At 36.6% G+C, this 27,285-nt stretch overlaps 1 protein-coding gene across 1 annotated transcript in view; it reads left to right on the top strand.

Moving 5' to 3' along the window:
- The window catches only part of LOC120093145 (leucine-rich repeat and IQ domain-containing protein 1-like), a 125,601-nt gene that overhangs the window by 63,926 nt on the left and 34,390 nt on the right, over window positions 1-27,285 (top strand). Inside the window, exon 6 of the mRNA XM_039080113.1 lies at window positions 15,398-15,530. Coding sequence (XP_038936041.1) covers window positions 15,398-15,530 — 133 coding nt within the window. The remainder of the gene's footprint in view (window positions 1-15,397; window positions 15,531-27,285) is intronic.

Raw genomic sequence — 27,285 nt, 5'->3', positions numbered from 1 at the left:
ATAGATTTAAAAATTGTTAGAATTACATGTAGAAAAAATCATAACTATCTATTAGAAAAGGAATTATAAAATAATAAAGCTTTATGTTTCCTCAGATCAGTGGTTAATATAAAGTAGAGGAAAAATATACCATTATGCACCAATAAAGTATAATTAGTTTAAAAACACTAGTAAATTGGCAAGTGTCCTTCATGAGAAAATCACAGAGAAACAGCTTTGTGGAATAACAGATATTGTAATGACTTCATGTCAGTGTATTTGAAAAAAAAAGGAAGAAATGAAAACAAACAACTTAGAGAAATCTTACCAAAGCGAGCCCAAATTTAAAAGTTAACCATATGAATAAGCTAAAAGTATTTCAATTTTTTTTTAGTTAGTGTCTTATTACATAACCCTGACTGAACAGGAACTCACTGTGTAGCCAAGGCTCACCTTGAATACACATAATGACTCTGTCCTCTCAATGCTGTGGGTAAAGGAATGCAATAGTATAACTTTAAATGACTAATCATAAATAAATATATAATAAATATAAATATATAATAAATATAAGTGAATAAATAATCTCAAAATATTATATTTTTAAATAATATATCATTAAACAAAATGTGATAATTAAGAAATATGGGAAATATTAAAATTTTGAAAATTTTAGGAAAACCTTATATATATTATGTTTTTGGTCATAAAATATTAAGTCTTCTTAAGTTAATGGCTTATACAATACAAATCAATTAAATTCCAAGTGACAGTAATTTTTGTAGTGGACAAGCAGAGCCAAAGCTTAGCTCATGAAGTAAAAATCCATAAACTATTGAAATACACATAACCATGACAAAGTGAGAAAACTCATCCTATCACTTCTCCCCAGTTCTCATCAAGCCCAGTCTGTTTTGCCCAACTGCCAGGCATATCGTGTTGTCACAGAGGGGCCAAACCATTAAAGAAAACTTATTTCCTTCTTTCAGAAGCCATTAAATGGCAACAGACCCTCAATTGGAGTTGGAATTTTATTCCCGCCTTACTTCCTCTGGGCTGGGATTTTATCTGTTTGGAGTTCATACAAGTTTTTGTACATTGCCATCACTGTGTGTTCTTATGTCCAACTGTCCTACTAAATTTATTCCTCTTTTCTTAAGACTTCTCTGAACATTAAGAGAAGCGGTACGATATATATGTCCAGTCTAGTACAAAGAATTCCATTATCAATCTTTCTATGTTGACTAGTTGAAAGTCTCTGTGTTAACAGCCATCTAATTCATGAAGCTTCTCTGATAAGAAGTATGAGATGCTCTAATCTACCTTATACTGACAGGTCATTAAAAGTTGTTTTAATACTCTGTCTACTAAGCATAGTAGTAGTACTGAGACACACCACCACCTTGGGCCTGTAATCCATCTAGACACAAATTCTTTTCCCTTTAACCCAATATAAGGTTTCCCTTCATGAAGTGGATCCTAGAACCAATCAGAATGTGGTTGGTTACTCCCATAGCATTTGTACCACTATGTAAACAATGGTGATATCTTGCCAGGTTAGTCATAACTGGGTCTTACAGGGTCACAGCTTAGTGTGGTTCATGATCAATTTTTTTCTTCAGGGAGTGGATATAACACCTTCCAATAAGATGAAAGCTAGTCAGTAGGGATGAAGCTTCCAGTGAACACAAGCTTGGTTTCTCTATTCTATGTTCTCAATCATACAGTGTCCTTTGTGAAAGGATCTTATTATCAAATTCTGGAGAGTAATCAAGAGCATTCTTGTGGACTCTGATGCTTGGAAGTCCATGGGACCCCATTGACCAATAGTTTAAAGAAGTAACTCATTCCAGGTACTGTTTTTATTTCTAATATAAGCTATCTAGTTGGGGCATTAAGTGTTTTTTCCAAATAGACTTAAAGGAGCATGACGACAATGTCAATTCAATTTGTAGAGTTTTTTTTTCCAAGTATAAATTTGACACATAGAACTTATAATTTGAATGAAAAGTCAGGTGCACAAGTAACTAGAATCAAGTCTATATAGATAAGTTCTTGTCATATATGTAAACTGTCATCTATCACAACTTCTAGAAGTTACAGAATTGCCTGTGTGTCAAACAACAATGCTATTGATGAACTATGATAGGTGCATTGAATTAAAAGTAGTGCAAAATATAGTAGAACCATTACCAAATACCGAGTAACTCCCACAAATATCTAACAAAAAAAGAAAATCTCCAGATTTCCTTTAGTTATGTATAGGTCATAAACAAATAACACGGGGTCTGGGCAGATTTCTAAGTATTCAAAAGGGCATGCTACTCTTGTAGAGAACTGGAGTTTAGTTCCCAGGATCCATCTGAGGTAGCTCACTAGCACCGGGAATTCTTGCTCCAGGGAATCTGACGCCTTCTTCTGGCTTCTGTGGGCACTAGAATGGGTGCAGACAAATAAATACAATTTTAAAATAAGTTTTTATAAATATCAAACACTATGTTGCTCACATGCCTAGGAGGGCGAGGACAAAAGTGGAATCTAGACAGCTAATATATAGCTGTTGAACTTGGGAATTTTTTCATAAACTTTGGATTTGAAGAGTCTGTTCTAATATTTGAATTAAACAAATATTAGATCTCATGGACAATTTATTGATTTTTAACTTATATACTTCTTGATTCTTTCTAAATCTTAGGATCTCATATTCATGCTAGGTTAAGTTTTTGTGTGTTCTGTAATAGTTTGAAGCTGAGAGTGACTTCTGTGTTCAGTTCATTCTGTATCTATGGGCTTCCTTTAATAGCATAAAAGTATATCAGAAGTCCTTAACTTGTTTCTAAAAATTTGAAATCTATCAGAAAAACATCATTTCTTTACAATAAAGTCTTAGCACATGAAATAATGATTCATCTTTTTATGAATAAAGTAATAAGAATAAAAATATTTCCTAAGGTTTCTGCAGAACAAAATTCTCTTTATATTTTTCAGGCCATATTGATTCAATGTATAAAATAAAAAACATTTATTTATTTTTATTTACAATGCAAACAACATTTTACGATCTATTCAGCATTTCATATGAAATTTTTTAGTGACCAAAAACTATATTTAATTAAAAGCCATAAACATCATTGTATAAAAATGATAAAATGTTATAATAGGCACAAATAGAAGTTCATTATAAATGTATATGTTTGTGCTACAGAAATATTTCTATTAAAGTGTTATGCAATAATTTATGATTATAATTATATCAAGAAAATTTTAAATTGCTTATTTAAAGCTCCTAGACTTAATGAATCAATATAATATCACTTATTATCTTCTATTGAAACTAAGTCATTGGCTTAGGTACCAATTAATAAAAACATATGAATAAGTGTAATTACAGATGTCTTTTTATCAAAGAGCAAAACCCTGTATATATGTTTATATCAAAACCAGAAAAATTGAACTACAAAAATGTCAATGCTACTTATTTGGTCAATATGACTATATTATTCTGAAAACCAACCTAATTACATCATTACTCTTGATTATTCTTTTGGGTGGGCCCTAGTTTGGATGACCTGCCATATTAACACTCCCTGAGGGAATCTAGGTTAGACAGAGGAATATTTTCCAAGGATAATTAAATTAAAAGAGTGAAACAGGAGAGAATCATGTCAATGGAACCTCCTTCATGGTTATTACTAAGCAATTGCTAAAAATTATTTGAAATAACTTAAAATCAATTAGGACCATACACCCTTCTTATCTCTTGGAAATTGATTTTTCTCTGTAAAAGACATGTGAGAACCTTTACATATTATGAAAGAAAATATAGTTTTAAAAAATATCTGTTGGAGCTTTACATTTTTCTAAGGATGACTTCCTGGACTAACTTCCAGAAAAGTGTTCTCCCTACCATTATTACTAACTCTGAAGTATTCCCTTCACTCCAGTAACCCCCTGGAAACTTTAACTCAAATATATTCTTTTCCTTGCAAGATCGGTAAGGTCTGGTCTGTGCCAAGAGGGACAATGTTAAAACTACACAAAATGGATTCCATTTTATTTCAATATTATGGGAATGTATATAATCCAGAGGTTAGTCTAGGAAGCCCTACTTGGAAAAATTCTAAATCGTCAATGGATTTTTAAAAATGCATATTTTTTCTTTCATAAAATGTAAGGGTTCTCACATGGTTTTATAGAGAAAAATGTCAGTCACAAAATATATATTAGGGGTACCATAGTTATAAATTTTATTAGTATATTCACAATAACCATAAAAAGAAGCAGAGATAATAAATCAATACTCTATACAATCTATAGGTGAAAATCCAGTTTTCTCTGTACAAATTATTTTCTTATAAGTACAAGACAAATGAAATATTATTCCAAAATGTTCCTTAAATTAAAGAGTTTGAAAGTTAACTTATTATATGTCCCAACTTAAATCCTATGCTCATGAATACTGAAGTGCATGCCATATTCATATGAAACTGTAGGGGAAAATCTAAGCTCTATAGACTGCTACGTAGTTCTAAAAATGATGTCCTGTTGATGCTTTGGATAGTGTTACTTAGAAATAATCACACGGCAAGGAGGAGGCACGATCAGTATGGCGTTAGCCACAAGGCTTCTGGTGTCTGGGCAGAGCATTGTTACTGAATCACAACAGTTGGCCCTAAAATGTTGCCTTTGATTTTTTATTAAGCAATATAACAATAAACTATTTATTTTGATAAATATTTTATTAAATATATAAATACACAATAAATATATATATATGAAGTATATAAATTTAAATAATATATATATAAATATTTTATCCAAGTATTTCTTGGTTCTTTGGATTTCCTTAAAAGTTTTGTGTCAGAAAAATACCTTTCTTATCTTCCTTACCTTAACCCAGTCCCAGGCACAGTTACAAACATTTGTTAATATAGACTACCTAAGTTTTTTTTTTTTCAATTTATATGACTGTCAGGGAAGGAACTGTGGAAGTGTCTCTAAGAATACATTATATACACATGAGCAAGATGACATAGATCAGCTGATGAACACAATATTAAAAATATGCTATATTTTGGTACAATTAGTCTAGTTTTTTGTAATTAGATAAAAAACACTTAAAGGAATTTTTTGTTATTTCAGAAGTATTCAACTGTATCAAGCAATTCTGTTTAAAGAATAATCTTATAAAATCCAAAAGATATATAACTTCACAATTACCATTGTTTATTTTTTTATTTTATATAATTCTATCATATATAAATATATAATATATCTTATTTACATAAAATATATAAATTATATATATATATATTTAGAGGTTTTGGGGGCTTTTAGAAAAGTAATTTATGTTTCTTGTATACCTCATCCACCAAACAACCCAGTATTGAGAATTATTTCAAAGTCAGAAACTCACAAGTATCTTTCATTCTGTTTTTTAAAATCTATTTGGCCATAAAAACTGAATGAACTGAGTACAGGATTGACTAATGCTGTTGTTAGCCTTTGACCTTATATATATAATTTTGGCTGCCCTCCCAAAGTTTCAGTTTTTAATCTTTTAACCAACAGTCTTCGTCTTTATTCATTAAGTCATTTTTTTTTCTCTTAGTGAGCCAGTTTATGTATACTTAAATATGTCTTTAAAGGATAGTGATGTTGCTGTCACATTCAAATGGCTCTGAGAGTGTTATTGGTTTTTTGCCAGTGCTGTCTGCGTTCCAGCCACAGACTGGCTTGGTTAAGGAAGAAGCTGTAAACAGCCTATCAACAAGTATTTATACAGATGTTAATGAAACTCAAATTCTCTCAGTGTATTTATGCCAAATTCTACTTTCCGTTGTCCTTTATTTGTGAGGTATGAGGTAATAATTTCTTCGGTAAACACATCCAAACCATTTATACTTTATAAAGAAATTTTTAGTATTTCCAGCATGAGCTACATAAAATCAACCATTTATCAAAATGACTTAAAATATTTCACAGCACAAGAAGAAGCATTTTCTGTAGCCACAACAATGTCCTCCAAAAGCTTTTGGTAAACAGATGAACTCATCTCTGCTCATGAAACCAAGACTAGTTCAAAATTATATTATGGAGAAAAGCCATTAGAGAAAAAGGAAACGGTCATGGGAAAGTTACCACGTGAATTAAAATATAACTACTTAGTTTATTTCTCCATGCCCTAAATGATAATTGAATCTTAATTTCCCTCTATATAGGATATTATGCAGAAAATTTAGAAATTGATTTATTTGAAGCATATGGATTTAATGAGCACCTCTTATTGCCTTTTATGAAGAAAAGAATAATATTTCCATGAATTTTCAAATTACTTCATTTCTTTGGTGAAGCTCTTACAGAAAAGTGCTCTCTTCTTCTCTAGCTTACGTTCACTGCGGACTATGAAGAGGTCATCCTTTTGGCTCTGTGTTTTGATTTGCCAGTTTTAGTTGTCTCTTTATTTATTTATTTTTAATTCTGAGGTAATTCTGACATTCAGAGTTAAGGATCCTTCCTAATCTAGTAACTAAGTTAATCATGTTTGGACACATGCTCTCTTCTGTAATACTCCCTCTTGTCTACACACTGAAGACCTTTGCATTATAGTTTCTCTCTTTTTAAGAACAGAAAGAACAACTGTGACAGATGTTCTTTTTTCACTGATATTTACTGAGCCTCATACAATGCATTATGTATACCAGGCATCATACTATGCCTTAGTATTTTCAAGAGCTTATATTGTAAGAGGCAAAATATATAAAACCAGGAAATTATTATATGACTTAAGAAAAAGTATCCTGGAGTTCTTCTTGGTTCCTCTAAAATGAATATTCATGTACTTGTCATGTTTCTTGTTGTTGTGACATAGTACAGGACCAAAGCAACTAAGGGAGAAGGACTCAACTTCGTCCTTGGCTTCCGTTCCTTATGGCAGGGAGCACATGAAGTCCACAGAAACTGGTGGGGCCATGTCAGTCAGATTCTTGTCAACTTAATCATCTGGGAGATAGAAAGAAATAAAACAACAACAACAGCACACTTAATTGAGAAAATACTGCTATTAGATATAGCTGTGTCCCTTTTTTTTAAATAAATGGTGGGTCCTGCGCACTCTGAGTGGTGCCACTTCTGAGGCAGTGGTCCTGGCTTAAATAGGAAAGTGGTCTAAGCAAGCCATGAGAAGCAAGCCAGTAAACACCACCCATCCATGGTCTCTGGATCCATTTCTACTTCCAGCTTTCTGCACCGTGTGAGTTTCTGTCTTGATGTTTGACCATAATGGGTAGTAATTAAAATGTGTAAGCCAAATAAGTACATTCCTCCCCAGACTGGTTTTGGTTAGTGTTTAATCACGCCAACAGAAGCCAAGCTAGGACAAATTGGTACCACAGAATGAGCTATCACGGAGATTGGCCTGATCACGCATTTTGGGGAAGGATTATAGGATTTTAGAGTTTGTGTCTGGAGCACATTGAGTGTTAGTGTTTAATAAGCTCTTTGAAACTTGGAAGATAATGCTCACTGATGTTTCACTGACAGGGGTTTGTCTTATGAAGTCTCAGACAGAAGCAAAGATTATCAGGGCTGCTCATGTGACATATTTGAATTAACAACCTCTGGTTTCTGGTCAGCTAGGGCTGAAGAAACAGCAGTGATGAAGAAACAAGAGCCAAACAGTGTTTGAGAGGCCCTTGGTCCTGTGAAGAGTTGATGCCCCAGTGTAGGGGAATGTCAGGGCAAAGAGGCAGGAGGAGGGAGAGCAGGTGGGGAGCACTCTCAGAGAGGCAGGGGATGGGGGGATGGACTGGTGGGCTCCAAAAGGGGGATAACATTTGAAATGTAAATAAAGAGAATATCCAATAAAAGAAAAGAAAAAAAACAACTTAAAAAACTAAAAAAGAAAAAAGAAAAATGAGAATCTTGGAAAAGTTATCAGTCTGTGTATTGCATGAAGTGAAAATTTGTACTTAAGTAAACTTCCTGATTAATTACTGCCCCTAAATGTTCATTAATAGACCTTTTGCAAAAGATTAAGTAAAGCATAAACTGGTTCCCATTTGTGCTGGAAGAAACCAAATTAGGGCTTATTTCTATTTTCATTTTAAAAAGTTGTAATTGCTGATATAAATAAAACATGCTTCATAAATAAATAAATAAAATCATAAATAAAAATCTTCCAGCAAACAAACAAGAAAGAAAGAAAGAAAGAAGGAAGGAAGGAAGGAAGGAAGGAAGGAAGGAAGGAAGGAAGGGAGGGAGGAAACAACCACTAAACTGAAGTCAAACTTGTTTCCTGAGACAACTGATCATAGTTAAGTAGGACTGAGCTATCTACCCTGGTTAAGAAAGAACCTTTTGGGAATTATTTCCTCAAGGTCAACACAGAGAAGCTGTGGTTCCCCGGGTGGGGAAGTAAGGGAGACAGCCAAGCCTAGTAATCCCCGACATGGTACTGATTTTATACCGTGGAAGGATCACAGCTGAAGTGTAGCACTGTGTACCAGGATTAGAGTCCTTGTAGAAAGATCATTGGTGAAACTGTACCCTTATTTGCAATAGAGAACCCCAGAAAGTTGGAGATGCCAGGACAGTGGGTGAATCACTGCATAAAGCAGGCATGAGCCAAAAAGGCAAGTTGATTTTGCTGTTAGACAAACAGAATTAGAGCTTCCAAAACTCTTTAGAACCCAGAAGACCAGGACTGAGTTCCAGACATTGGACAATGAACTATTAGCACAGTTCGGGTTTTGTTTGGCTTGCATCTAGTTGTTACTGTGCCTGGTTCTCCATATTGGAAAAAGATTATGTAACTTATTATTTTTTATAGGATCCCATAGTTGAAAGATTTTTTTAAAGATATTGGCCACTTTTTAAGTGCTTTTAATATATTTGAATTTTAAGGGTTATAGAACTCTTAAAGTTACATTATGACATTAAAATGAGATATTGAAGATTTAAAAAAGAAAGATTATAGCTTAACAGTGACAGGTTTAGGTGTGAAGCTGGCAACATGGAAATCGTGCTAGTGTTTTGGTCAACTTCATGCGAGTTAGAGTGAAAAGAAGTAAAGAGCCTCAACTGTGACAGTGCCTCTATCATATTTGCTGGCGAGCAAGTCTGTGCGAGTTTTCCTGGCGAGTGCTTGATGAGCAAATGCCCTAGCCATTTGAATCACATTCGAGCATAAAAAATAATATGAATGAGAAACTAGAAAGAATCTGATAATTAGCATTCCTTTATGGTCTCTGATTCATTTTCTCTCTCCAGAGTTCGGTTTTGGTTGAATTCCACCCTAGGCTTCCCTCAATAATGGACAAGGATCAGGCTGCATAAGCCAAATAAATCCTTCCCTTCCCACATTTTTGGTTCACGTTATAGCACGATGGTAAGATCCAAAGTAGGACAAGAGGTCTTCTTGTGTCATGCAGAAAGCTAGACATCAAAACAAGTTGGCTGTACCTTCAAAGGCCCATTCATAATGGCTTAAATCTACCTGACCATATCCCAAATACTTCACAGTCTCCCAAAACTGCACAGCCAAATGACAACCAAGTATTCAAACCACACCAATACCCAACCTAATTTAAATATAAAGTACATGGTTGAACTCAGATAGTTTACTCTGAGGTATAGTTTTTATAAATATAATTGAAGATTTGAAGTAGAAATGCCATCAGTGAAGAAAAAGCATGCAGGCATGAGAATCTGACGAATTGTAGTGTGTCTGGTGGATTATGGTAAGAATTTAAAAGTTACCTCACAAGATCTAAGGTAAGACTTGTCTATACTATTTAAAAAGCACTTTGAGTATTATCCAAAGGCAGGTGAAAAACAAGATTTTCAGTTTTGGATTTGAAGATATATAATGGATTATTTATAAGTGATGTGTTAGCTTTGACAAGCAATTTAGCTAAAGGAAGGAAAGATTTATTTGGCTTACAATATCAGAGCTTGCAGTTTATGGAGTCTGTTGTTTCATATCTAAGGGAATGCAGAGCATCATAGTGGGGAGGATATGCAAAAGCAAAGCTGCTCACTTGCAGGAGAGAGAGAGAGAGAGAGAGAGAGAGAGAGAGAGAGAGAGAGAGAGAGAGAGAGAGAGAGAGAGAGAAAATATACCCTTCAAAGGCTTCCCAGCTCACCCCACCTCTCACAGTTTCTACTGCCTCCAATGCCCATTTAGTCATTGTACTACCCGTGGATTTACACATTGGTATAATTTGAGACCCAGTACTACCTCACTGCAATCTCAAGGATGTTGCATTGGGTAATACATGAGCCATTGAGGGTACTACAGATTCAAACCATACAGAAGCCTTTTATCTAATGAGGAGATATAAACAGTGATTCAAGGACTTAACTGAAGTCACCTTACAAGGACAGTATAACTAAGATCTTGAAGGACCAGTAGGAGCATTATACTATATAGCCAGAAACAAAAGAACATCAGTGAGCTAGTGCTGAGAAGATCTTCTAAGGAAGAATATCATCTGAGATCAAATGGACTGGCAAAAATTAACCCTCAAATGTGATGCTCCTGTGGGGTTACAAAAGAAGAGAAAAAAAGACAAATGTAATGAAAGAAAATCTAAAGGAAACAAGATTTATGAGGGGTAATGACAGTGATGTCTTGAAGTCATTGCTACTTTTCTATTTCAATGAAGAGATACTGTCTTAGGGTTTCATTGCTGTGAAGAAACACCACAACCAAGGCAACTCTTATAAAGGACAGCACTTAATTGGGTCTGGATTATTGGTTCTGAGGTTCAATCCATTATTATCAAGGTAGGATTATGCCAGTGTCCAGACAGACAAGGCACAGAGAAGGAGCAGACAGGTCTAAATCTTGATCTGAAGGCAAAGAAGAGAACACTGGCTCCCATGTAGCTAGAAGGAGGGTCTCAACGTCCACCCCCACTGTGACACACTTTCTCCAAGAAGGCCACACCTATTCTAACAAGACCATACCTCCTAATAGTGCCACTACCTATGCCAAGTATATTCACCATAACCAATACAACATATCAAAAAGGTATTTATTGGAGTTCATGGTTGCAGAGGGTTAGAGTCCCTGATCATCATGGTGAGAAACATACCATGAGCAAGCATGACATTTGCATAGTACCTGGGAGTTACAACCTGATCCACAAGCACCCAGTAGAGAGAGAGGCACAGTCAGAGGATATGGGAAGGAAGGCTGAGAAGGGCAGGGCCTACACAAGGCCTGTACTAAGTTAGGTCTACAACATTTTATCAGGGAAACATTATAGGGTTCCCACCCCTAACTAAGCGTCTAGTGGCAGTTAGTGGTTGTTGGCAAGAGGTGTCAATGTCTTCAGTGATGTTGCTACAGAAAAGGAGACTCTGCTGTAGTAAATAACCCATCTGTGCTCTTGCTAGCAGCCCTACTCCAATTCAGTGAGTCGCTTGCAGTAAAATACCTGAAAGTGGCGTGGGGGGGGTGACTTGCTGGGAAGAATGGTTTTCACATGCAAGGTAATGGGGAAGAAAGAAAGCTTGCTCAATTTTTTTCAAAATGGTCGAACTTGGAAAATAGAGACAATAGTAAAGGTATATTATTAAGGTAAACTCATTATAGTTTATGTGTTATTAGTGAAAAGATGCAGTATCCAGGGATCATTGCAAATGTCTGGTTTACCTAACTGGGAAGTTCAAGAGCAAATTTGGCTTAATGATGATGGTGGTGGTGGTGATGATGATGATGCTGAGGATGATGATTACAAGTAATGCATCTGAAGTTCAGCTGACAATATGAAATATTTAAGGAGTAAGGTGGAAGTTATCTATTTGAAGCTGTCCAATTTATAAGCCCTATGAGAGATAACTGTGTCTATTCTGTCATCATCAGAAGCTAGCACAGTATGAGGCATATAGTAAGGCATTCATCTAACCATATAGACCCCAACAAACCAACATCTAAAAAGTAATCTATGAAAGAGCCAAAAGGTAGCAATCAAAATATATGAAAGAAGTGAACTAGTCTGTGCATTTTCATTTAACAGAGAAGTCAATGATGAGAATAAGTGAAATGTGTTTTTAAGATAAAATTTACAGCCTTATATTTGTTTGGAATTGGTTGAGTCACTTCACACTGGCTAGCTTTAAATTCACACCAATCCTATTACCTCAATCTGTAAAATGATGGGAGCATAAGAGTAAGCAACCACACCCATCTTAGCTGTAGGATATAGCATTTACAAATTACTTCTTGCTTTGCTATACTAGGAACTGAAGCTCGGACTCTATGCATACTAGCGAAGCTCTCCTCCACTTACCTAAATGTCCAGCCCTTAAATCTTGGAAAGTCCAATTTCAATTTAGCAAAGTAAGATTATAATAAATTACAAAAGAATAGAATGTGACAAAATAAAGACAAAGAATAAATGAAAGGGTTTTGTTGTAGAAGACAAATCACTGAAAATGTATAGCATTTCTTCCCAGAGTCCTAGACTTCATGCAGTTTTTTTTACTTCAGACATGCAAGAAACAAATCCTAAGAGGAAAATGACGAATAGTTTTGAAGACATTTAGTTTTACACAAATTTGCATGCCTAGAATGATAGCCTTTTTGAAGAAAGAGTAAAAACTGAAATCAACAATGAACCAGAAAAATATTTTTGCCACTAATGACAGAGGAAGAATTTATGCTTAGTCAGCAACATAAATGAAGATGCCTATACTCAGATAGTTTCTAATCTGAAAGAATGAAAACATTTTACACCATATATAATATAAAATTAGTGAATAATGTCTAATGTCGTGTGCTAATGTCGTTTACTTGGCAGTAAAGAAATACTGTAAGAAGAATGACCAAAGTGAAGATGCTTCTTTAAAGGGGGAACAAAAATATTCCTAGGAGGAGATATGGAGACAACATTTGGAGCAGAGACTGAAGTAATGGCCATTCAGATCCTGCCCCACCTGGGGATCCAGCCTATACATATATATATATATATATATATATATATATATATATATATATATATATCCACCAAAACTAGACAATATTGTTGAAGCCAAGAAGTGCATGCTGACAGGAGCCTGATATAGCTGTCTCCTGAGAGGCTCTGCCAGAGCAAGACAAATACGGAGGCAAATGCTTGCAGCAAACTATTGAACCGAGAATGGGGTTACCAATGGAAGAGTTAGAGAAAGGATTGAAGGAGCTGAAGGGGTCTGCAACTCCATAAGAACAACAATGCCAACCAACCAGAGCTCCTAGGGACTAAACCACTACCCAAAGAGTACACATGTAGGGATCCATGGCTCCAGCTGCATATGTAGTAGATTATGGCCTTGTTGGGCACCAATGGGAGGAGAAGCCCTTGGTCCTACCAAGGCTGGACCCCCAGTGTAGGGGAATGTCTAGTAGGAATGCTGGAAGGGAGTGTGGTTGGGTAGGGGGAACACTTTTATAGAAGAATGGGAGGGGGATGGGATAGGGGGCTTATGGACAGGAAACTGGGAAATGTAAATTAAAAATATCCAATAAAAAAAATACAGTAAGGCCATAATTAGACAATATTGTTCAATCATCAACAACCTTTAAAGTATTTAATATGGCAACATGAAGCAAGGTTTCAGTGAACTGTATTTGTGGAGAATAAAGATCAGAGACATTTTTAAGCCAGATACACATATTATAACTTGTTTTCTACACATTAAGGATTAAGGTATAAGTCTTGGATCAACTAAGCATCAGACTCACTTAGGTCTTGCTACTTGCATCATGGATGAACTGTACCTGGTGTCGCCAAGCAAGAAAGGTAGATCACAATCCCGGATCTGCAGAGGAAAGACTTAACTTTATAGAGTAACTATAACAACTTCCTTTTCTGGCATCTGATAAATATTTTCTGCGTACCCACATTGCTATTTATGAAATATTTCTCCCCATGAGTTCACTGGCCATCCCAGACATATGAAGGAAGTCTTCATTGAGTTGTAACAACCAAGAAAAGGTTGCCTTGAGAGTCAGGTGGAAGCATCAGAAGAAAGAAGAACTTTAAACTTCTTTTAGGTTTTCCTAAATGTTGGCTCTCACATCTTACTTTGAAAACCAGCGTCCTTTCACTGACCTATACAGGAAAGACAGATGTACAGTGTTCATTCACATCATATTCAGCATTATGCATGTCATAATTGTGTGTACACAGTGTAATATAGGCTTTTGCTATGATCTTTAAGATATGTTTCCTTTTCCAAAGAACTTACAAATATTCTGATTTGTAGGTCAAACTGTAAGTAAAATAATGTCTTGAATTAAAGACTTGATATTTTCTCTTTCTTTTACTTATTTGATTTTTTTAGTTTTTAGTGAACAGTCTGTTGCCCTGGCTTGTGGGACATTGGTCATGAGCCCATAGGCACCTTGACCTTGCAATGTTGTCTTAACTCTTCTAAATGTTGTGATTACATCTGCCCCTGGAAAAGGTGGCATTTTCAGCCAGCAGATCTGGCAGTTTTATATTCTTGTGAGTTTAGTTACTATGAATTGATATTAGATGCAGGCATCTGTCAAGCTTACAAAAGTGGCAAACCCTTAGCAGTTATGAGGGGTCCATAAAAGAGGCACAGTAAAAGAGAACGCCCATGGTTCTCTTTTAAGCAATGCCGCACAGCAGCTGCCTGGTGGTGTAATTCTAAATTGTGTGACACTGACATAGCAGGGATATTTGCCATGTTTTCACACACACACACACACACACACACACACTGAGAGAACAGAGACAGAGATGCTTGAAACTTAACATAAAGACTGTTTTTTGCATGTTAGGTATATATATATATATGTATATATATATAATATATATATACTTAATTTGTGTATGTGTTGGATATGAATCACCATTGTCACGGTATGTGGTGTGTGTAGATCAGAGGACAGCCTTTGGGAATCAGGTTTCTCCTTCTATCATCAATGCAAACGCCACGATGAAAATGTTTATTTTGCAAAATGTATGTGCATTCTTCATAAATGAACATAAAATTAATTTAACAAAACTCAGTTTTGTATAATTAAAATTCTGTTTTGAATACCTTTATTATAATTTATAAGTTCCATTGTATATGAAGATGTTATGACAATTTGATCTTAAAATAAGCTCAAAAATAAGACTGTTAATAAGAGTAAAAGTCTACTGTCTCCCCAAAACAACCCCAAGTTTTCTAACTGAATTTTAATTTAACCTGTGGTAGCTGCATTAAAATTTTCTTTTATTCTTCAATATAGATGTGATGAAACTCACACAGGAAAGAAGCCTCAGTTTAATGATGGACATTATTTCCTCAGCATGCCTCAATCAATCCCTCTTTTATTATGATGAAATTCTTGGGATTATGTGACCCCCAATGTTAATTCATTGAATAACAAAGGTGCACATTTCTTCCCAAGATGAGGAGGAAGAAGCAGCCTCCAAGGCAACTGCTGCAAAGGAAAAGTTAGAAAGGAGTAAGGAGTATACCTACCAGTGGCTGCATACACAAGTTGGCTTTCCTGAAGCAACTAGTTCCAGAAACGTGAAATGGTGAGGTCATTTCCTTTAAATTAGATTTCTGTATTGTAAACATATCTTGAAAAGTGAAACCTTGGTTAATTGTGCTAACACAAGCACAACTTCATAGCCAAAAGCCAATGCATCACATTGCCAAAAGGCTTTCCTACAGAGTAGATTTAATTGTTCTTTAGAGTCTTCACCATAAAATGTTTAGAAAAAAAAATCTATTCTGTAATGCTTAAAACCAACACATGAACCAGTCAGTCTCTTCTAGTTCATAAAGAAAAATGTAGTATCAAATAACTTTTGATGTGTCAATACATAAACTTTTTTAAAAATATTCTGTACATTGACAGCTGAAATTCTAGATGAGAATTTATGATGATGTATGTGACTTAAACTTTCATAAGAAAGCATAATGAAAATGGAAACATTTTTATTTGATGTGTCCATTGTAAACAAAGAAAAATTATGAGTACTTCACATTTTATTTTAAAGTTTTCCAATTAATGCAAACTTAAATTTGTGTCATGTAAATAACCAGGTTGACTGAATTTATAGTAATAGCATCCTTAAAATTATAACAAATACGACAGGATCTATGACTTACATTTATTAACTTGACATGAGAGACTGTTCACAAGTCAAGGTACTGATGTAGATGTGATAGAGTAGAAAACATAACCAATATTTTTGAGGGTGAATTTTACTTGTTTGCACATTTAATATTACTACTTGCTTGAAAATAAATTCTTTAGTAGAAACAAACAATTGCTCAGAATCTCTATTTTCTATTTATTATATAAAAACTTCTTGAGGGAACGGGGGCTTATGGACAGGAAACTGGGAAGGGGAATAACATTTGAAATATGAATATAGAAATATATCTAATAAAAAATTTAGAAAAGAAGCCAGTTGGCAGAAAAAAATTGCTTTGTAATATATTGAAAGCTCACTTTTAAAATGGAAAAGCCCTCCTTTCCTATCTCTCCTCTCTCTCTCTCTCTCTCTCTCTCTCTCTCTCTCACTCTCTCTCTTTCTCACTCTCTCTCTCACACATACACAGAGAGAGAGAGACAGAGAGAGACACAGAGACAAAGAGACAGAGAGAGAGAGACAGAGAGAGAGAGAGACAGAGAGAGAGAGAGACAGAGAGAGAGACTGGTTTACCTCACTCAGGATATTTTCTAGTTCCATCCATTTGCCTATGAAATTCATGTAATCATTTGTTTTTAGTAGCTGAGTAGTAAGTACTCCATTGTGTAAATGTACCACACTTTCTGTATCCATTCATTTGTTGAAGGACATCAGGGCTGCTATGAACATAGTAGAGTATGTGTGCTTATTATATGTTGGGGCATCTTTTGGGTATATGCCCAGGAGTAGTATAGCTGGGTCCTCAGGTAGTACTATGTTCAATTTTCTGAGAAACTGCCAAACTGATTTCCAGAGTGGTTGTACAAGCTTTCAATCCCACCAACGATGGAGGAGTGTTCCTATTTCTCCACATTATTGCCAGCATCAACTGTCACCTGAGGTTTTTTTTTCTTTTTTTTTCTTTAAAATTTACATTTTTTTCTTCCTTTTTTTTATTAACTTGAGTATTTCTTATATACATTTCGAGTGTCGGTCAGCACTTCTTTGCTTCATCCATCTTGTCTAATTGGGTGGCTGTATATGTATGGGCCACATGTGGGGCAGGCTCTGAATGGGTGTTCCTTCAGTCTCTGTTTTAATCTTTGCCTCTCTCTTCCCTGCCAAGGGTATTCTTGTTCCCCTTTTAAAGAAGGAGTGAAGCATTCACATTTTGATCATCCGTCTTGAGTTTCATTTGTTCTAGGCATCTAGGGTAATTCAAGCATTTGGGCTAATAGCCACTTATCAATGAGTGCATACCATGTATGTCTTTCTGTGATTGGGTTAGCTCACTCAGGATGATATTTTCCAGTTCCAAACATTTGCCTACGAATTTCATAAAGTCGTTGTTTTTGATAGCTGAGTAATATTCCATTGTGTAGATGTACCACATTTTCTGTATCCATTCCTCTGTTGAAGGGCATCTGGGTTCTTTCCAGCTTCTGGCTATTATAAATAAGACTGCAATGAACACAGTGGAGCACGTGTCTTTTTTATATGTTGGGGCATCTTTTGGGTATATGCCCAAGAGAGGTATAGCTGGATCCTCAGGCAGTTCAATGTCCAATTTTCTGAGGATCCTCCAGACTGATTTCCAGAATGGTTGTACCAGTATGCAATCCCACCAACAATGGAGGAGTGTTCCTCTTTCTCCACATCCTCGCCAGCATCTGTTGTCCCCTGAGTTTTTGATCTTAGCCATTCTCACTGGTGAGAGATGAAATCTCAGGGTTGTTTTGATTTGCATTTCCCTTATGACTAAAGATGTTGAACATTTCTTTAGGTGTTTCTCAGCCATTCGGCATTCCTCAGCTGTGAATTCTTTGTTTACTCTGAACCCCATTTTTTAATAGGGTTATTTGTTTCCCTGTGATCTAACTTCTTGAGTTCGTTGTATATTTTGGATATAAGGCCTCTATCTGTTGTAGGATTGGTAAAGATCTTTTCCCAATCTGTTGGTTGCCGTTTTGTCCTAACCACAGTGTCCTTTGCCGTACAGAAGCTTTGCAGTTTTATGAGATCCCATTTGTCGATTCTTGATCTTAGAGCATAAGCCATTGGTGTTTTGTTCAGGAAATTTTTTCCAGTGCCCATGTGTTCCAGATGCTTCCCTAGTTTTTCTTCTATTAGTTTGAGTGTGTCTGGTTTGATGTGGACGTCCTTGATCCACTTGGACTTAAGCTTTGTACAGGGTGATAAGCATGGATCGATCTGCATTCTTCTACATGTTGACCTCCAGTTGAACCAGCACCACTTGCTGAAAATGCTATCTTTTTTCCATTGGATGGTTTTGGCTCCTTTGTCAAAAATCAAGTGACCATAGGTGTCTGGGTTCATTTCTGGGTCTTCAATTCTATGCCATTGGTCTATCTGTCTGTCTCTGTACCAATACCATGCAGTTTTTATCACTATTGCTCTGTAATACTGCTTGAGTTCAGGGATAGTGATTCCCCCTGAAGTCCTTTTATTGTTGAGGATAGCTTTAGCTATCCTGGGTTTTTTGTTATTCCAGATGAATTTGCAAATTGTTCTGTCTAACTCTTTGAAGAATAGGATTGGTATTTTGATGGGGATTGCATTGAATCTGTAGATTGCTTTTGGTAAAATGGCCATTTGTACTATATTAATCCTGCCAATCCATGAGCATGGGAGATCTTTCCATCTTCTGAGGTCTTCTTCAATTTCCTTCTTCAGTGTCTTGAAGTTCTTATTGTACAGATCTTTTACTTGCTTGGTTAAAGTCACACCGAGGTACTTTATATTATTTGGGTCTATTATGAAGGGTGTCGTTTCCCTAATTTCTTTCTCGGCTTGTTTCTCTTTTGTATAGAGGAAGGCAACTGATTTATTTGAGTTAATTTTATACCCAGCCACTTTGCTGAAGTTGTTTATCAGCTTTAGTAGTTCTCTGGTGGAGCTGTTGGGATCACTTAAATATACTATCATATCATCTGCAAATAGAGATATTTTGACTTCTTCTTTTCTGATCTGTATCCCCTTGACCTCCTTTTGTTGTCTCATTGCTCTGGCTAGAACTTCAAGAACTATATTGAATAAGTAGGGAGAGAGTGGGCAGCCTTGTCTAGTCCCTGATTTTAGTGGGATTGCTTCAAGTTTCTCTCCATTTACTTTAATGTTAGCAACTGGTTTGCTGTATATGGCTTTTACTATGTTCAGGTATGGGCCTTGAATTCCTATTCTTTCCAGGACTTTTATCATGAAGGGGTGTTGAATTTTGTCAAATGCTTTCTCAGCGTCTAATGAAATGATCATGTGGTTTTGTTCTTTCAGTTTGTTTATATAATGGATCACGTTGATGTTTTTCCGTATATTAAACCATCCCTGCATGCCTGGGATGAAGCCTACTTGATCATGGTGGATGATTGTTTTGATGTGCTCTTGGATTCGGTTTGCCAGAATTTTGTGGAGTATTTTCGCGTCGATATTCATAAGGGAAATTGGTCTGAAGTTCTCTTTCTTTGTTGTGTCTTTGTGTGGTTTAGGTATAAGAGTAATTGTGGCTTCGCAGAAGGTATTCGGTAGTGATCCATCTGTTTCAATTTTGTGGAATAGTTTGGATAATATTGGTATGAGGTCTTCTATGAAGGTTTGATAGAATTCTGCACTAAACCCTTCTGGACCTGGGCTCTTTTTGGTTGGGAGACCTTTAATGACTGCTTCTATTTCCTTAGGAGTTATGGGGTTGTTTAACTGGTTTATCTGTTCCTGATTTAACTTTGGTACCTGGTATCTGTCTAGGAAATTGTCCATTTCCTGAAGATTTTCAAGTTTTGTTGAATATAGGTTTTTATAGTAAGATCTGATGATTTTTTGAATTTTCTCTGAATCTGTTGTTATGTCTCCCTTTTCATTTCTGATTTTGTTAATTTGGACACACTCTCTGTGTCCTCTCGTTAGTCTGGCTAAGGGTTTATCTATCTTGTTGATTTTCTCAAAGAACCAACTTTTGGTTCTGTTGATTCTTTCTATTGTCCTTTTTGTTTCTACTTGGTTGATTTCCGCTCTGAGTTTGATTATTTCCTGCCTTCTACTCCTCCTGGGTGTATTTGCTTCTTTTTGTTCTAGAGCTTTTAGGTGTGCTGTCAAGCTGCTGACATATGCTCTTTCCTGTTTCTTTCTGCAGGCACTCAGCGCTATGAGTTTTCCTCTTAGCACAGCTTTCATTGTGTCCCCTAAGTTTGGGTATGTTGTACCTTCTTTTTCATTAAATTCTAAAAAGTTTGTAATTTCTTTCTTTATTTCTTCCTTGACCCGGTTATCATTGAGTAGAGCATTGTTCAATTTCCAAGTATATGTGGGCATTCTTCCTTGATAGTTATTGAAGACCAGTTTTAGGCCGTGGTGGTCCGATAGCACGCATGGGATTATTTCTATCTTTCTGTACCTGTTGAGGCCCGTTTTTTGACCAATTATATGGTCAAATTTGGAGAAAGTACCATGAGGAGCTGAGAAGAAGGTATATCCTTTTGCTTTAGGATAGAATGTTCTATAAATATCCGTTAAGTCCATTTGGCTCATGACTTCTCTTAGTCTGTCTACATCTCTGTTTAATTTCTGTTTCCATGATCTGTCCATTGATGAGAGTGGGGTGTTGAAATCTCCCACTATTATTGTGTGAGGTGCAATGTGTGTTTTGAGCTTTAGTAAGGTTTCTTTTACATATGTAGGTGCCCTTGTATTTGGGGCATAGATATTTAGGATTGAGAGTTCATCTTGGTGGATTTTTCCTTTGATGAATATGAAGTGTCCTTCCTTACCTTTTTTGATGACTTTTAGTTGAAAATTGATTTTATTTGATATTAGAATGGCTACTCCAGCTTGCTTCTTCTGAGCATTTGCTTGGAAAATTGTTTTCCAGCCTTTCACTCTGAGGTAATGTCTGTCTTTGTCTCTGAGGTGTGTTTCCTGTAGGCAGCAGAATGCAGGGTCCTAGTTGCATATCCAGTTTGTTAATCTATGTCTTTTTATTGGGGAGTTGAGGCCATTGATGTTGAGAGATATTAAGGAATAGTGATTATTGCTTCCCTTTATATTCATATTTGGATGTGAGGTTATGTTTGTGTGCTTTCATTCTCTTTGTTTTGTTGCCAAGACGATTAGTTTCTTGCTCCTTCTAGGGTATAGCTTGCCTCCTTATGTTGGGCTTTACCATTTATTATCCTTTGTAGTGCTGGATTTGTAGAAAGATATTGTGTAAATTTGGTTTTATCATGGAATATCTTGGTTTCTCCATCTATGTTTATTGAGAGTTTTGCAGGATACAGTAACCTGGGCTGGCATTTGTGTTCTCTTAGGGTCTGTATGACATCAGTCCAGGATCTTCTGGCCTTCATAGTTTCTGGCGAGAAGTCTGGTGTGATTCTGATAGGTCTGCCTTTATATGTTACTTGACCTTTTTCCCTTACTGCTTTTAATATTCTTTCTTTATTTTGTGCGTTTGGTGTTTTGACTATTATGTGACGGGAGGTGTTTCTTTTCTGGTCCAATCTATTTGGAGTTCTGTAGGCTTCTTGTATGCCTATGGGTATCTCTTTTTTTAGGTTAGGGAAGTTTTCTTCTATGATTTTGTTGAAGATATTTACTGGTCCTTTGAGCTGGGAGTCTTCACTCTCTTCTATACCTATTATCCTTAGGTTTGATCTTCTCATTGAGTCCTGGATTTCCTTTATGTTTTGGACCAGTAGCTTTTTCCGCTTTACATTATCTTTGACAGTTGAGTCAATGATTTCTATGGAATCTTCTGCTCCTGAGATTCTCTCTTCCATCTCTTGTATTCTGTTGGTGAAGCTTGTATCTACAGCTCCTTGTCTCTTCTTTTGGTTTTCTATATCCAGAATTGTTTCCATGTGTTCTTTCTTGATTGCTTCTATTTCCATTTTTAATTCCTTCAACTGTTTGATTGTGTTTTCCTGGAATTCTTTCAGGGATTTTTGTGACTCCTCTCTATGGGTTTCTACTTGTTTATTTATGATTTCCTGATATTCTTTCAGGGATTTTTGTGTCTCCTCTCTATGGGCTTCTACTTGTTTATTTATGTTTTCCTGGAATTCTTTCAGGCATTTTTGCGATTCCTCTCTGTAGGCTTCTACTTGTTTATTAATGTTTTCCTGTGTTTCTCTAAGGGAGTTCTTCACGTCTTTCTTGAAGTCTTCCAGCATCATGATCAAATATGATTTTGAAACTAGATCTTGCTTTTCTGGTGTGTTTGGACATTCCATGCTTGTTTTGGTGGGAGAATTGGGCTCCGATGATGCCATGTAGTCTTGGTTTCTGTTGCTTGGGTTCCTGCGCTTGACTCTCGCCATCAGATTATCTCTAGTGTTACTTTGTTCTGCTATTTCTGACAGTGGCTAGACTGTCCCTATAAGCCTGTGTGTCAGGAGTGCTGTAGACCTGTTTTACTGTTTTCTTTCAGCCAGTTATGGGGATAGAGTGTTCTGCTTTCGTGCGTGTAGTTTTTCCTCTGTACAGGTCTTCAGCTGTTCCTGTGGGCCTGTGTCTTGAGTTCACCAGGCAGGTCACTTGCAGCATACAAGTTGGTCTTACCTGTGATCCTGAGGCTCAAGTTCGCTTGCGGGGTGCTGCCCACGGGCTCTTTGCGGCGGCAGCAACCAGGAAGACCTGTGCCGCCCCTTCTGGGAGCTTCAGTGCACCAGGGTTCTAGATGGCCTTTGGTGTTTTCCTCTGGCGTCCGAGATGTGTGTGTAGAGAGCAGTCTCTTCTGGTTTCCCAGGCTTGTCTGCCTCTCTGAAGGTTTAGCTCTCCCTCCCACGGGATTTGGGTGCAGAGAACTGTTTATCTGGTCTGTTTCCTTCAGGTTCCGGTGGTGTCTCAGGCAGGGGTCCTGCCGCTCCTGGGCCCTCCCCCACGGGAGCCCAGAGGCCTTATACAGTTTCCTCTTAGGCCAGGGATGTGGGCAGGGGTGGGCAGTGTTGGTGGTCTCTTCCGCTCTGCAGCCTCAGGAGTGCCCACCTGACCAGGTGGTGAGGTCTCTTTCCCACGGGGTCTCGTCGTTGTTTTTGATACCTGAGTAATATCCCATTGTGTAGATGTACCACATTTTCTGTATCCATTCCTCTGTTGAAGGGCATCTGGGTTCTTTCCAGCTTCTGGCTATTATAAATAAGGCTGTGATGAACATAGTGGAGCACGTGTCTTTTTTATATGTTGGGGCATCTTTTGGGTATATGCCCAAGAGAGGTATAGTTGTTCCTCAGGCAGTTCAATGTCCAATTTTCTGAGGATCCTCCAGACTGATTTCCAGAATGGTTGTACCAATCTGCAATCCCACCAACAATGGAGGAGTGTTCCTCTTTCTCCGCATCCTCGCCAGCATCTGCTGTCACCTGAGTTTTTGATCTTAGCCATTCTCACTGGTGTGAGGTGAAATCTCAGGGTTGTTTTGATTTGCATTTCCCTTATGACTAAAGATGTTGAACATTTCTTTAGGTGTTTCTCAGCCATTCGGCATTCCTCAGCTGTGAATTCTTTGTTTAGCTCTGAACCCCATTTTTAATAGGGTTATTTGTCTCCCTGTGGTCTAACTTCTTGAGTTCTTTGTATATTTTGGATATAAGGCCTCTATCTGTTGTAGGATTGGTAAAGATCTTTTCCCAATCTGTTGGTTGCCGTTTTGTCCTAACCACAGTGTCCTTTGCCTTACAGAAGCTTTGCAGTTTTATGAGATCCCATTTGTCGATTCTTGATCTTAGAGCATAAGCCATTGGTGTTTTGTTCAGGAAATTTTTTCCAGTGCCTATGTGTTCCAGATGCTTCCCTAGTTTTTCTTCTATTAGTTTGAGTGTGTCTGGTTTGATGTGGACGTCCTTGATCCACTTGGACTTAAGCTTTGTACAGGGTGATAAGCATGGATCGATCTGCATTCTTCTACATGTTGACCTCCAGTTGAACCAGCACCATTTGCTGAAAATGCTATCTTTTTTCCATTGGATGGTTTTGGCTCCTTTGTCAAAAATCAAGTGACCATAGGTGTGTGTCACCTGAGTTTTTGACTTGAAGTTCTTGTCATAAAATTTTTCACTTGCTTGGTTATAGTCACATCAAGGTATTTTATAGTATTTGTGGCTATTGTGAAGGGTGTCATTTCCCTAATTTCTTTCTCAGCCTATTTATCCTTTGAGTAGAGAAAGACTACTGATTTATTTGAGTTAATTTTATATCCAGCCTCTGTGCTGAAGTTGTTTATCGGCTGTAAATGTTCTCTGGTGGAATTTTTGGGGACACTTAAATATATTATCAAATCATCTGCATATAGTGATATTTTAACTTCTTCATTTCAAATCTGTGTCCATTTGACCTCCTTTTGTTGTCTAATTTCCCTGGCAAGGGCTATATTCATTGGGTAGGGAGAGTGTGGGCAGCCTTGGGTCGTCTGATTTTAGTGGAATTGCTTCTAGTTTCTCTCCATTGAGTTTGATATTGGCTATTGGTTTGCAGTATATTGCTTTTATTATGTTTATGTATGGGCCTTGAATTCCTGATCTTTCCAAGGCTTTTATCATGCAGGGGTGTTGAATTTTGCCAAATGCTTTCTCAGAATGTAATGAGATGATCATGTGTTTTTTTTTCCCTTAGAGTTTGTTTACACAGTGAATTAAGTTGATTGATTTCCATATACTGAACCATCCAGGGATGAAACCTACTTGATCATGGTGAATGATTGTTTCGAGAATTTTATTGAGTATTTTGCATTGATTTTCATGAGACAAATTGGTCTGAAGTTCTCTTTCTTTGTTGGGTTTTTGTATGGTTTAGGTATAAGTGTAATGGTGGCTTCAAAAATGAAGTAGGAAGTGTTCCTTCTTTTTTATTTTTTGGAATAGTTTGAAAAGTATTGGTATTTGGTCTTCCTTGAAGGTCTGATAGAATTCTGCACAAAACTCATCTGGTCCTGGCGTTTTTGGTTGAGAGACTTTCAATGACTGCTTCTGTTTCTTTAGGGTTTATGGAACTGTTTAGATGGTTTATCTAATACTGATTTAAATTTGGTACCTGGTATCTGTCTAGAATATTATCCATTTCATCCAGATTTTCCAGTTTTGTTGAGTAGAGGATTTGTAGTAGAATCTGATGATTTTTTTGAGTTTCCTCAGATTTTGTTATGTCTCCCTATTCATTTCTGATTTTGTTAATTTGAATGTTCTCTCTGTGTTCTCTAGTTAGTCTGGCTAAGGGTTTACCTATCTTGTTGGTTTTCTCAAAGAACCAGATTCTGGTTTTGTTAATGCTTTGTATAGTTCTTTTTGTTCCTACTTGCTTGATTTCAGCTCTGAGCTTGATTATTTCCTGCTATCTACTACTATTCTTTTGTGAATTTGCTTCTCTTTGTCCTAGAGCTTTCAGTGTTGTGCAGTCAAACTGTTAGAGTATGCTTATTTATTTCTTTTTGGTGGTGTATATCTTTTTTTTCTTTTATTGGATTTTTTATTTACATTTCAACTATTATTCCCTTTCTCAGTTTCCTGGCTATAAGCCCCCTATCCCATCCCCATCCCCTTTGTCTACAAATGTATTCCCCTCCCCATCAATCCCCCTCTTACCCACCCCAAAACATTCTCCTACACTGAGGGATCCAGCATTGGCAGGACCAAGGTCTTCTCTTTCCATTGGTGCCCAACAACATCTGCTACATATACAACTTCTGCTACATATACAGCTGGAGCCATGGGTCAGTCCATGTGTAGTCTTTGGGTAGTGGTTTAGTCCCTGGGAGCTCTGATTGTTTGGCTTTGTTGTTCTTAAGGGGTTTTAAACCACCTTCAGCTCTTTCAATCCATTCTTTAATTCCTCCAACTGGGATCCCGTTCTCAGTTCAATGGTTAGCTGCTAGCATTTGCCTCTGTATTTGACATGCTCTGAATGTATCTCTCAGGAGACAGCTATATCTGGCTCCTGTCAGCTCCTTCTTAGCTTTATCAATCTTGTCTAATTCTAATGGCACAGGTATCAAAAACAGTGACATCATGAAATTCATAGGCAAATGGATTGAACTAGAAAATATCATCCTGAGTGAGGTAACCTAATCACAGAAAAACACACATGTTATGCACTCATTGTCCAAAAGCTCAAATTACCCAAGATGCAATCCACAGACCACATGAAGCTCAAGAAGGACAACCAGAGAATGCTTTCTTCAGTTAGTTTTTGCAGCCACTCAGAGCTGTGAGTTTTCCTCCTAGCTCTGCTTTCATTTTATCCCAAATATTTGGGTATGTTATGCCTTCATTTTCATTAAATTCTGAAAAGTTTTTAATTTCTTTATTTCTTCCTTTACCAAGTTGTCATTGAGAAGAACATTGTTCAGCTTCCGTGTATAGGGTATAGGTGGGCTTTGTGACGTTTTTGTTGTTATGAAGAACAGCCTTAGTCCATGGTGATCTGAGAGAATGCATGGGGTTATCTCATTCTGCTTGCATCTATTGAGGCCTGTTTTGTGACCAATTATATGGTTTGTTTTGGAGAAGGTACCTTGAGCTGCTGAGAAGAAAGTTATATTCTTTTGTTTCAGAATGATATGTTCTATGGGTTCAAATGTCCATTTGGTTCATAACTTCTGTTAGTTTCACTGGGTCTATGCTTAGGTTCTGTTTCCATGATCTGTCCATTGAAGAGAGTGGGGTGTTGAAGTATCCTATTATTATTGTTTGTGGTGCAATATATATACTGAGCTTTAGTAAAGTTTCTTTTATGAATGTGGGTACACTTGCTTTTGGAGCATAGATGTTCAGAATTTAGAGTTCATCTTGATAGATTTTTTTGTTGAGTATAAAGTGTCCTTCCTCATCTTTTTTTATAACTTTTAATTGAAAGTCGATTTTATTTTATATTAGAATTGGTACTCCAACTTGATTCTTGGGGCCATTTTCTTGGAAGGTTTTTTCCCAGCCTTTTACTCCTAGGTAGTGTCTATCTTTGTCACTGAGGTGTGTTTCTTTTATGCAGTCAAATGTTGGGTCCTATTTTCTTATCCAGTCTGTTAGTCTATGTCTTTTTATTGTGGAATTAAATCAATTGATGTTAAGATATATTAAGGAATAATGACTGTTGTTTCCTGTTATTTTTGTTGCTAGAGGTGTAATTTTATTTGTGTGTCTCTCTTCTTTTGGTT

The sequence above is a fragment of the Rattus norvegicus genome, chromosome 7 (assembly GCF_036323735.1).
Source record: "Rattus norvegicus strain BN/NHsdMcwi chromosome 7, GRCr8, whole genome shotgun sequence".
In the NCBI taxonomy this organism is placed as follows: Eukaryota; Metazoa; Chordata; class Mammalia; order Rodentia; family Muridae; genus Rattus; species Rattus norvegicus.
This window is presented reverse-complemented; position numbering and strand designations above follow the sequence as displayed.